Below are 13,066 nucleotides of genomic sequence, written 5' to 3' on the forward strand. Positions count from 1 at the left end.
CAGAGAGAGAAGCAGAGGAGATTCAGCCAGTTAACCTAATAGCACAGCTGGTAAAACACTGGGGGGTCTGGGTTAAAACCTTAGCTAGGTCATTAGTTTCCATCTTCCCCAAAGCTATTCACATTGTGAAGAGAAGCAGTCAGACAAATAAACAGTGAGAAGACTGTAAGATAGATATTAAGGCGTAATAAGAAAATAAAGAAAAATAAAACCAGTCCAGCACTTTTTCCTAAACAGAACATTGGTCTTTTTGTGGAAACGAGAAATGCTGCGGTGATCTTTGCAGGAAATCCTAATTTTGCTATAGTGATGTTTTTCTTTACTGCTGTTTCACACAAGCTAAGAAACATTCTTTCTTGATGTGAAGAAATGTGGTGGTGGTGGTACTGCAGATATTAGCAGATACCATTGTGAAAATAAATTGTCCAGATACCAAAGGGAAATCATAGCACTGTTACTCTAGCCTAGAGAACTTCAGATGGTTTTAGTGGTACTCTGATGGACTTGGAGAAGCTGGCAAGCTTTATGCGGCTTCTTATGTGGGCTGAAAAAGAGAGCTCAGTGTAGAAACTTGATTATGTTTTTTCATGGCTAATGGAGAAACATTAGAAGAACTTCTAATTAGAAGAAGAGCAGTTCATTAGAAGAAGAGTTCTCAGAAGAACTGAGAGTGAACGTCTGAGGAAGGAAAGTTTGCCAAAAACTGTATCATGGATGTGCAAGCATTTGCTCTTTTTTCTCAAAGAACTTTCTCCTAAAAACTATTTTGGGACTTCTTTAAAAAAAAAAAATAGAATGTGGTTGGAGAAAGAAATAAGAAATTTTAAATACTTTCTTTCAGCTTTTATAAAATATTATATCCAAAGATACTGTATTGGTACACTGCAGGTATTTTATTTATTTGATTATTTCTTTTATCTGCCTATTAACTGGACAGGAATATTAAGAATTAGTATTTGCATTGTCTAAATGAGATTGACACTGCAAGCTCAGCCACTCATACTCACCAGCCCATCACCCTGTGGTGTGTATTGCTGTCAGATGCTTTGCATGTGTCAAACACAGGTCTTGCTGGGCTTGTGTTAATAAGGTTGCTTTCTGGAAAATTAAAATAGGATTTGAGGTATCTCAGATGTAAAGAAACCTTGTGCCTGCTTGCTCTAGATACTAGATACCAGGTTTTTTGTGCCATATGATTTCACTTGATTTACTTGGTTTATTTTCTCATACATTGGTCAAACCTTCACCAGTTTCTTAGTTGCTGTTACTTGTTTAGACCTGTATAACATCTTTGTTTGCTCAGATTTGTTCCAGTACCTAAATCTCTCTCACTGTGTCGTTTTCAGTGTTTATTTTAAGTAGGACCTTAGGGGTAGGTACCATGCCATTCTTTGCCAGTGATAGGAAGTAGTTTATTGCCATGTAGAGCTGGCTCCCCATAAGCAGTGGCACAACAGTATTTTCTTACGTCCTGCTGCCTGTAAGCCACACATCTCCAGGTCTGACCACGCCATTTGAAGATGTTTGTTCAAGTACCATCTGCACACAACCTGGCTGCATATTTAGGGTTCTGGTATCACAGGCTTGCATGAGAATAACCAACTTTTTCAAGTACTACAACACTCAGTGTGTGAGTTATGTTCTCTTGGATGTTTTCTTGCGTTGTGCTGAGGTGCTGACTGTGGACATGTTTAGCTGGGCAAAAACCAAGACATGGTTCACCAGTCTGAAGCTGTCCTTGCCATCTGAAATGGGTGGGCTAGGCAGAGTTTCAGTGTGACTGAATCCTCATCATCCTGCCATGTTAACAGGGCACCAAATCACAGAATAAAGCTTTTTCGTTGGTTAAGCTTTACCCTGACATGTGTATCTCAGTGTTTTTTATCAACAGATGAGCTAGATTTGGGAGTCACTGCTTTAGATCTGTTGCAGTTCTGTTGTGTACTCTGGTGAAAATCCTGAGAGAGTGGACACAACCCAAAGCGCTGTCTGAGGAAGGAAGGTCTGCCAAAAACTTGTGTCATGAGTGTGCAAACATTTGCTCTTTTTTCTCAAGGGTACTGACCAGAGCCTTGCTAAAATACCAAGCATTGGAAATTTCTGTGTTTCTCCCCACACGAAAGTTTTTTCCCTTTAGAGGTAGTGGAAAATATCTCTTCACATACTTAATTTTTTTGAGCTGATTCATAAGTACAAGATTTTATGTTATTTTTCTGTAATTAGTTGATGATCAGTGTATGCATCCAATCTGCTTCTACTTTCCTTATTCCATGATTTTCAGAGTAATAAGCCTGTCTAGCTAGTAATAGCCCTTTCTTCATCCCCTGCCCTTGAACAAGGGGAACTTCCTTTTTTCTTACTCAGAAAGGTTCCTCAGTTGTTTTGGTCCCAATCTCTGTCACTGAGCATGCCCCTCTAAAAGGAGCCATAGCCCAGTGTATTTTTTCTTAGGTAAGTTCATTTTTACAATATACTGTTGTACATTGTACATTTCCTCATTTTTTATTTATCAGATGCATAACTTAATGATTATCTGCTATCTGTAAACTCCAAAGTTTTTGTGAGTTTAAAATGAGTAAGTGTTGCACATGTTTTCAGATTTAATTCATTCATGAAAATTGATGGACTAGACCTGGCTAAACCAAAAGACCTCTCGTTGACCATGGATTGTGTGCCAGTAGACAGCTGCTGTCCATCGGCTGGTATACAATAACCAGTTCCTTTGCAGCCACTTCCTTTTTGTTTGAGCTTCTGTTTTGCTGTAAGGTTTTTTCATATTCAAGCCAAGATTTTAAAATATCAGAAGAATTCGTCTGAGATTTTACGGCAGCACCCAACACATTTAGTGACTGTTTTTCATGGGTGGTGCTAAGGTGATTGTATTCAAGAAATAGATGGGTTTGTATTGGTCAATTTACAAATGTAAGTAAGATAACCTTAGTGCATAATTTCACAAAGCTTTAGTAATTTACTGTTGTATATCTGTTTTGTGTATACATATGCATGAGGGAAAGACAAGGTTTTAAACACTTTTTAAAAGGCATCACACAGGTGGTATTAGCTATATAATGTGTGTGTTAGTGCTCTTTAGAACAACAGAAGCTTCATTTTTGTCTTTTCCTTCATCAAAGGAGCAGAAACACTACTACCATAAGCATTGCTTGGTTTATTTTTTCTCTGTACTTTGCTAAAAAGAAAGAAGAAAAATAAAAGGCTACCTGACCATTTTAAAACAATCTATGTATGTTCAATTTGAATGTGCAAACATATTTTATTATTGTTACGGTGTGATAATTGATAATAGTATGCTACTCTTCCACTGAGAACAAAAAAAACAAGCAACCTGCAGAGATGACTCTGCAATGTTAAAATGGTTCTTAATACAGTCATTCTTCACATATGTAAATGTAGTATAAAAGCTAGCTAAAAAGGGAGAGAATGCTTCTGGCAGGGTCACTTTATTCAGCTACTTCTGAAATAGCTTATTTTGCCAAAACTCACTCAAGTGTTTTTTCACTAAGTAATCTTTTGTTGTGATGGCAAGTAAAGCATCACCTCTACCTCTTTTTACCACTAATATTAAGGGAGGGGAGTAGATTTGTTCACTGATGAGTATGTTGCCACTACAATTTCTAAAGGCTTAATTCATAGCTGTTTCCTAGCAGTTTAAAAGACAAAACAACCCACCTTGTTGTCACAGGGGTTGACATGTCAGATGCAGTCTGGCTGTTGAATCACTTCACTGCCATTACTCCAGTGCACCTCTAATGTAATCCTACTTCCATTCTTTACAGAAGAAAACTTTATCTTAGATCTAATTTTCCAGAAAGAAAATTTATTTCTTTTTGTATTGGCTATAAAATGAAGTTGAACACTAGGGAAAATGTGTGTAAATAAGGAAAAATGAATGTATGCCAGCTGCTCCCTTTCATTTCTGATAAGATTTTTAGAATTGATGTTGTTTTTTTCTTTATGATGCATGAATGTTAATGTATTGACTGAGAACCCTTTTCTCTCTAAGGCATCTGAGCTTTCTGCAAATATTTAAAACATTTCAAACTCATGCACTGATCTCTGGATGTTGACTGGGCTCTCATGTAGCTTGATTAGGACAGACTCCTCTGTGTTGTAATGGAATCCAGATAACATTAATAACTCTTCTTTGCTACTCCACATCTCATCTGTAGCTGAAAGGACTCCTCTGCTCTGTGGAAGGATAGAGCACGTCATGTTTTGACGCCATGCTTCAGTGTACCGTACAGACAGTAACAGGACATAGCATAGCATAGATATTCTTGCTGAATTTTAGAATTACTTTTCCTTGGTTCTTTATCTTCCTTCAAGAGAAGATAGTAAAGCCAACCTTGATTTGAAAGGAATCCTACCCCCTCTGAGATGATGAAACTCATGCCTCATGTCAAAAGCAGTTTAGGAGTGTGTTCCTTTTTTGTTGTGTTAATTGATATCTTTATTAAACTAAGGGTAGAGTATAAGTTTGAGTAGTATTCTCACAGTTATCTCTGCTCTTGAGTTACTGGTATGTCCCTGGCTTGGTTTTGGCAAGTGCTCCCTGAGTCACAGCCCAGAGCATGGATAAGGCAGGACAAGGGACTTTGCGCAGAAGTAATACAGATAAGATTACCAGGACTGAGTGGAAAGGTTTATCTGGATGGACACAAGTGTCCCACTCTCTTCCTGGCATGTTTTATGACTGTACACATAGCTGTACATCTATTCCACGGCATCCAAAATGAATGAGGAGGAGTTTACTGAAAAAGAGGTCATTTGAGTAGAAACACTTATTTTTATTTATTACTCTGGTCCCTTGAGAAGCCTTTTTGACAACAACAGAGCTGTTTAAAAGTGATAATTTCCATGTTTTTCATAAGATATTAGTCCATGTTCTCCATTAGCTTCAATAACCAGCATTTCTACTGGAAATTACTGTTCCAGTAGCTATTCAGTGTATCACCATTCCTTGTGGTGTCAAGTACTGCTTGCAATAATAATGGGGCTCAAAAACCTTAATTACTAGTACATTTGGAAAGTTACTTCACATAGATTTAAAGCTGAACAGAAAAAAACCCCTCACTTCTGTACTAGACACAGGAGTAACTTTATTATTTTTATAATAAAAACCTTAGTGTGACCAGTACAAATTTTTTCATTCAAATGGATCCCACAAGAGTGATATATATCGTGTGTGTCAGGAACATGGGCATTTATATTGCACAGACATGTGATTGTATTAGGTTTCTAAATTACTTACAGCACTCTTAGCAGAAGATGTAGGCTTTGTAATGAGAGTTGTGGCCAGAGTGAAACTGCTTTAAAAATCAAGGTGTCTGCTTCAAAATAAAGCTAAATGGAGAAGGGCATGCATGTTTTCCTTTGCAGAAGTGTGGAGTTTTCCAACCAGTACAGACCAGGTTCCAAGCTGCCATTTTGCACTCATTTTTTTGCTGTGTCAATGTCTGCTCTACCTCCAGAGCAAGTGCCACGCTCTAACTTTGCAGTTCGGGAGTGATCAAGTTCCTTGTCTTGGGGCTTGCACAAAGATCAGGAAAAATTGATGCATATTCTGCAAAATCTTGCAGTTGGAGTTTTAGCACAATATGGGTTGAGCTGTTCATAGCACAAAGAGCTGGGCACAAAGGGTGCAAAGCCATCTCTCCTGGCTTTTCTCCTTACAACCTGCACCTCAAGTTCTCAGTTATGAGTTGGATCACATGTCTGGATATGGCCCAGAAAAAATTTTCTCTCTTCATTAATCAAGCATTGAGTGTCTGGCAGTGGGGGAGAGGGTGATGTTTGGTGCTAACCAGTGGGAGGACACCCTGGCCCTGTGGGATAGTCATCCTTTTGTGCCTCTTTCTGGGGCTCCCTCCTCACCCAGCACAGTGGAAGCACAGCCAGAGCTGGCTTGTGCTATGTGGTATGCACGGGTTTTGCCTCGCAGGGAAATGGAAAGATGAAATTTAATATGCAAGCAGAACAGGAAAGAGAGCGGATTTCCTCCAGAAATAAAAAAAAAAAAGGCCTAAATTTTGCCAGCACATCCTCTTCAACATTTAAAGCAGCACTAAAACCTTTCAGGGTATAAAACATCAGAAAACCAGCATCCCTACATAGACATTTCATGGGCAGGATTGCAGGGTTTTTTCCAGTTCATGAAAACTTTAAAACCCCACTACAAACCCCTCTTCTTCCTTCATTTAATAAGGCTTAGTCCTGTTCCTTTATGTGAAGCTTAAATTTGATACTGTTTCACTAGGTCTCTTGCTGTAGCTTTTGAACTTTAAATTAAATTTGGATTCATTAATACATTTACAAAAGGGAAAAGGAGAGAATGCAATGGAATGTGCAGGGGAAAGACTAGAAAAAGGACCTAGAGCACAAATACAGAACAAAACAACTGTCACTTCTGGCTGCTATGACTAGTCTTCACACAGAGGTAAATTTTAGCCCTGGTGAGTTTGTTGGCAATAGAGGAGTATTTACAATGGGTTTCTATATGCTGAATTGAGGCATTTTGGTAGCGACATATAATTTTGGAAGATGTGATGCTCTCGCCATAAGTCATCAGGCAAATTCCTTAGTACTGCTAATTAAGTGATGCAATAATTACCTTTTTTTTTTTATTTTTCCCTAAAAGTTGTTTTAATTTTAAAATTAACACCCATTTGTAGCTAAGCAGGACTGCCCTGTAAAGTAATGGTTTTCAAACCTTATGTACAGGTTTTGGTGGTTGAGACATCGTTGCTGATTTGGAGATGTGTTTGGTTTTGTTTTCTGGGTATTCTTAGTCTGAGATAACTAAAAAGGGTTGGTTTATTTTAATGCCAAAGATTTTTTTTTAAAAAAATAAAGAACAGTTACCTGAATATTAATTTTTGCTTTGGTGCTTTTCTCCCTATAGGTTTTATGGCAGGCATACAGAGGAACCCCCAAATGTCACAGTATGGACCTCAACAAACTGGACCTTCCATGTCACCACACCCCTCACCTGGAGGTCAAGTGCATCCTGGAATTGGTAGCTTTCAGCAGAGTAATTCAAGTGGTACTTATGGGCCCCAGATGAGCCAGTATGGACCACAAGGTAAAATGCTTGCTGGTATTACAGTATATATATTATATGTATTGTGTATGTGAGTAGGTATGTTAAAAACAACAAAAACACACACACAACACTCTCCATTTAAAATAAAAAAATCCTAAACAAATAAAGCTGTATCCAAAGGTGGAGCTGCACCTTGTGGAAGAAGCTGTTTCTGTTATTAGCACTTTTCTCTGTATAAAAATAGTGACCTTAAATTAGGCAAGGAAATGATGAATCTGTGGCATTGCCAGGTCTATTGTTTAGGTGCCCAAGCATGTCATCTCTGTGATGAGGCTGCATTTGAACAAGCATGAAATAAGGGTCACAACACTGATCCCAAAATAGGACTTCTTTTCTTGGATGAAGTCCCAAGGCCAACCTGAAATTGCGTGGTGACTTTGAGGGTAAAGTCTTCTAACAAGGATAATAATACGGTGGCTACTGTGGAAATAGAATATTGAGCTCTAATGCATATGGTTTGTGAATCTTAACTAACCCTTCTGACTGAGAGAGACAGTTCCTTTTATTTTGCTTGTTTGACAGAATTGGTGGGGGTGTAAAACAAAAATAGAATACATAGTTTCTGCCCCTGGACAACCTTGAACTTGTCTATTGTTTTGCCTTTAATGGATAACCTTTATAAAGTATGCATGTGTTTAGGGGTTTAATGAAGTTGAAGTCAAGTCATGGAATATATAAGGGTCAGTATTTTCTTTAGGGGTACATAAAGAAGCTTTTCTATTTCTGCACTTCCTACTGTTGCTTTCTCACTTAAAAGCCTCAGAAAGGACTTCAGCCATCGATGGGAATTTCTGTAGGGCTCAATAACTTTCCGTGCTAGCAAGGATGGTTATTTCAGTCTCCCAAGTTTCTGAGAGGTGGTTCTGATGTTTGTTTGCAAGGAGCCTTGCTGCCCTACGCAATGTTCCTTTCTGTTTCATCTCTGGGTAGCGTTTGGTTTAGTGTTCTGAGCACAGGGCTACAAGCCAAGATTTCCCAGTTTCTAATTTTGGCTCTGCCTTTTACATCATCTTTCAACTTAGGCAAGTAGATTCATTTCTCTGCTTTGCTTCCCTTAACTATAAAATGGGTCTAGTAATGCCTTATAGCCATGTGTGAAGATTAATTACCTAACTCCAGTTGACTGGTGCTTTCCTTTTATTTGGAAAGCGTTTTGTGGCCATAAAATACTGTCCAAGTGCTTATTTTTATCTGCACAGTGAGCAACTAGCTTAACTGGTAAAAAATCCAGTGGATTTATGATGTGCTATCCTGACTTCCAGCTGTACTGCCGCTGCTGAGATTCCGAACCATGGGAATAGTGGGTGTCAAGTGCAGTAAAACATTAGCCATCCACACTGATTGAATGGAAAGGTTTTTGTACTAAATCAATGCATTTAAGTAACACGCCAAATACTACTTTCTTTTTTTGCTTGAGTTCAGCAGTTCTTTTCCTCCCTCTGTAGATGAAAGTGCCTATGTAATGATTTTATGGGTCATGGTCAGGAAGAAACTGCTATTAAAAAGTGAACTTGAGGGACAGGAAGAAAATGAGCATCATTGTCATTAACAGGCCATTTCAGAAGGGTTTGGTGAACAGTGTGATGGATGAAAATCATGTTCTTCTGCCAGTGATGAGTAACAGTGCACTGGTACTCATAAAATTAGGGCCTTGCAGGCTGTCAGCTCTATAGGTAACAATTAGACCAGAAGAATGCTATGTTTTCTCCAGGTTGATCTAACCATTAATAAAATCCAGGGATGAAGATAGCAATATTTCCAAGTTATATGTTTACGTGGACTTAAGGTTTTAATAGCATTTTTTTATTTTAAATGAAAGTAATCCATAATTGCAATTCTTAACATACCCTGTTACAAAGCACAATCATATGGCAGCAACAATGAATATATAATAATGTTATCCCATTTGCCTTTTTCTGCCAAAACAGGAAATACATTAAAAATTACCTGGGTTGAAACCAAGTTCTTAAATTATTAAATTAAAGTAATTCTCACGGATCTGATTTGTTTTCTATGTTTTGTTCACATAGGCCTTCTTCCAGAATATTGTTAAGCTTAGGCTAGGTTTCACAGGACTGCTTGTATTTTCATATATGCATCAAAGCATTCTGGACACTAAGCTTTTGATCCAGCTTTGAATACTGGATTTCACTATGTGCTGTCCTGAAAACAATTGCTCAAGGCTAGTGTTCTCTGTGCAGTGGAATTGCTCACTGTAGTAAAGACTACACCATTAAGTTCAGACTAGAAGTATTAGCCCCCCAGTTCATGAGAGCAGAATGATCCATTTCATGCCTGTGGTTGATTTATTTGATTTTCATGTGTTTACATGACACTTGGAACTATAATAAGGGCAGAATATATTTTCCCAGGAAGCAGTTCTGTAGTGGGTCCTAGTCCAATTCTGTGAAACCATTTCCTACAAAAATAATAAATGGCTTTGGCTCCACACTTCGTGTGTCTGGGATACAACACAGGAGCATGCAGTACAGAAGATTAATTTCAATAAAAAATTAAATCCCAGCATTTTCCTGTCCCAAAGAATTCTTAAAAATAAATTAAAGCAGAGCGAGGATGGAAGTTGTTACTGTAAGAATCTACTGAAAGAATCTCTTCAGTTTGTGTTTGGGCAACATCTAGCTCGGGGGCTAATGAAGCTCTGGTCTATGAGCTGACCATCAGACTGCTGCCATGGCAAAATGTCCCTTAAATGCACTCTAGAGAGCAGTCAGATGCCACAATCAGCTGCATCTTTTAAGACTGGGGCATAGAAAAGCTTCCTGTGATTCAGTAAAATGTCTCAGAAATGCATCCTATCTTCCTAACTTTTCCTACTCAATTCAGCAGTAAGGCTGTTCTGTTGGGGTATAACAAAGAGAGAAATTGCTACTGAATTTGTTTGAACCACAACCCCCAGAGCTTAACTGTAAGTTAAACTCCCCTTTTGCTTGTGATAAAGTGTTTGTGCTTTTAATGTTGGACTCCTTTCACAAAAGCACTTTGCTGTCTAGTTCCCACTGACTTTAATCCTGGATTTTATTTAAAATGGTAGCATTTTAAGGATGAGATGTCCCATGTATCTTGAGAATCTGGAACTCTGAATCCAGACCCACATATGCAAGAGTCTGTGGGGCTAAGGCTTAAATATCAGCTGTATCTTGCCGAATGAAGTCCCCTAGGTAAAACCGTTCAGAGGAATTCAGAACACATTTAAATTGTCTGTAGAAGAATAGCCTGATGGTGAAATGCACATGTAAAAAATTTTAGAACTATTCTAAGATGCCATTTTAATACAGTGAATCTGATCTATGTCTCTAAAGCAGAGAGCAAAGCTAACAGGTAGTTCTCAAATTTCCCTCTTTTCAGTTTGCCTAGAAATGGCAAGATCTCAGAGCACTTTGTTCAGCAAACCTGAACAAAGTGGACCAGAGTTTCAGCAGTAAGTATGAACATCTGTCTTCAGCAGGTTGTTAGTCAGCTTCTTTCTACTTTATCTTCATTACACTTTTTTTTTTTTTCTTCCTGATTCCTGTTACAGCATTGTTTTTTCTCATGCATTGGAGATGTTGTCTCTCTGGGTAGAATTCTACTCTGCCGAGGGGGAGTTAGAATCAAAAATCCCTCAGATATGGAGGGGAGGAGTTGTTCAGTAGTACTGTGCAGCCGCTGTTGCCAGGCTTGTACCCACTTGAAAAGTGTGGGCTCTTGAACTTGGCTGCCTGACACGTCCAGCTGATGTGGGCTGGCCTAGCATCTGCTGCATTCATTGTGTTTAATGCTGCATCCATCTGTTTTCTGTCAAAGCCACTGCCAACAAATTACTAATCTATTAGAGAAACATGGAAATAAGATTGCACTCCTCATTCCTGGCAATTCCTCTTGTATTTTTTTTGGCTTTTATTTTGCCCTTTTTTTTCTCTCTTTTTCTTTTTTTTTTTTTTTTTTCTTTTTTTTTTGTGGTCTGGGAAAGGTATAAGAATAGCTAGTACTTGAGGTATTAAGGAAATGCTTAAGGAAAAAAACATGGAAAAAACCACTGAAACTTGTTTTCCTTACTAAAAAGATGTGACTTCCCTTTGCTTTTGGATGTGTATCCCTGGAGATGAATGATTAGAAGCTATTTTAACTGAGCCACATATTTTTATGGGGAAGATTTCACTGTTTTTTCTGTGTTGTGTGTATGCTGGAAAAGCCAAAGCACAAAAGATTAAATTTTTTGTCCCAATTCAAAATAGCATCAAAACAGCAGTAGTGTTTTAGCATTGGTGTTTGCTCCTCCACACATGCTGCTGAATGTACTTCGTAGACCCTAAATGACAAAACAAATTGGCTTTATGTAAATTGGACTGACAGTAGCTCCCAGTGATCATGGATATCAGGTCTGCTAGTCTAGGGAGAGAATTTGCTCCACTTTGGGAAGTGGTGTTACTAATAGCATGTACATAATACGTGCTAACTGCTGTGCAGAATCTTTGAGTACACATATACACCATCCTGCTGTATTACATTTTCCTTGCGCAGAGCAAATGGAAACCCAGAGCAACATCCAAGTTGTGTGCTGTTGCCTGTAACACATAGCAGAGCAGTGTGAAACTAGTCAACCCTTCAGTCTGTAGTCACTTATGCTGGATCAGACACGTAGCTTGAGCAGGTCTCAGCAACCAAAACTCTGGCTGGGGGCAGTGGCTCACTGAAGAGAGAATATTCAGCTGCCAGCAGCCAAGCCTAGAGGAGGAGGAGAAGTGACAGGGCAGTCTTAAGCCAGCATAAAGCTGAATCTGGAGCCTTTCATCACTGCTCAACCACATATTGGGGATCATTCTGTGTGGACTCCCAGGCAGAAACTTGAATTTTAAAGCAGAGGACAATGGTTGCTTCATTTCCTTGGGAAGCGTAGGTCCCATGCATTCTCGCCAAGGAGATCTTGTAGTAGAGTGAGTCAGTTATAGGGTGGAGAGGAGAAGATTAGCAAAAGCACAGCAGCAAGAGCACATGAATTAATTATGTGTGCGTTCAAACGATGGATGAATATGTTTATTTTAAATACAAATAGGAGTTGGATGCCACCAACTCCTCTGCTTGGTAGCTGAGGCCTGAGGAGGGGCATGGCTGATCTGCACAATCAGAGGAAGAGTCCAAGGGCTTCTGCCTTCAAATAAGTGAAATAAGCGTGGGAATATCTCAGAGTAGTCAGGAAACTCTGCTTTGTGGCATCCCACAGGGAGGGAATGGGTCATGTTTCCACTAATCTGGATGAGATGGAAATGAAGACAAGTCAAAACGGATGACTGAAGTAGTGCAATGTGATACGTTTCCTAAAATAGTTTTTCTATCATATCTTTAGCTTTCTTTTTTTTTTTTTTTCCATTTTTCCTCTTTCTCATGCTGCCTGGGTTTGTTTCTGTAACACTGCATGCTGTATACTCGATTTTTCTTGAGATTTCAACATGACAGGAAAATCAGCACTCAAATGAGTTAAGCTGCTGCAAACTGAGCACTTTACTCCAGTGACAACACAGACTGGGTTCAGCCAGCTTTTCATGCTGTCCTTCATAAGGCACCTGCTTATATGAGCATCTTTGTACTGTTGCTGCCTTTTTGTTTCTAATTTTCTCAGAGGAATTGCTCTGTAAGTTACGATTCCTTATGCTGACACAACCAAACTGAACTTACTAGGAAGCAGGTCAGTAGAGAACAGGAATCTTTCTCAGACCCCAGCAGTCATCCTCTCCAGCCCAGTCCAAATCATCTCTGTCTTAAATGGGCAGAACAGTTAGGAGCAAGAAGCCTCTTGCTGAAACTGCAGAAAGACAAAGGAGTGAGAACATGAAATTATAAAAATAAGATTCTCCCTTGAACTTATGTAATGGGCTTCTTACGTGCCACATTTCTCTTTACTGCATAAGGCAGTTGTGTACATTGTGCTGTGCTGTTAGCCCTCTGGAG

The 13,066-nt window shown here is 38.9% G+C and overlaps 1 protein-coding gene across 9 annotated transcripts in view; it reads left to right on the forward strand.

Annotated features, from left to right (window-relative positions):
* ARID1B (AT-rich interaction domain 1B) overlaps positions 1–13,066 on the forward strand; it is a 324,442-nt gene that overhangs the window by 251,030 nt on the left and 60,346 nt on the right. For all 9 annotated transcript variants that reach the window (XM_086868234.1, XM_086868229.1, XM_086868256.1 and 6 more), the window contains one exon: positions 6,920–7,099. In XM_086868234.1, coding sequence (XP_086724360.1) covers positions 6,920–7,099 — 180 coding nt within the window. The remainder of the gene's footprint in view (positions 1–6,919; positions 7,100–13,066) is intronic.

Source organism: Cyanistes caeruleus, chromosome 2 (genome assembly GCF_971803275.1).
Source record: "Cyanistes caeruleus chromosome 2, bCyaCae1.hap1.1, whole genome shotgun sequence".
NCBI classification, from domain to species: Eukaryota; Metazoa; Chordata; class Aves; order Passeriformes; family Paridae; genus Cyanistes; species Cyanistes caeruleus.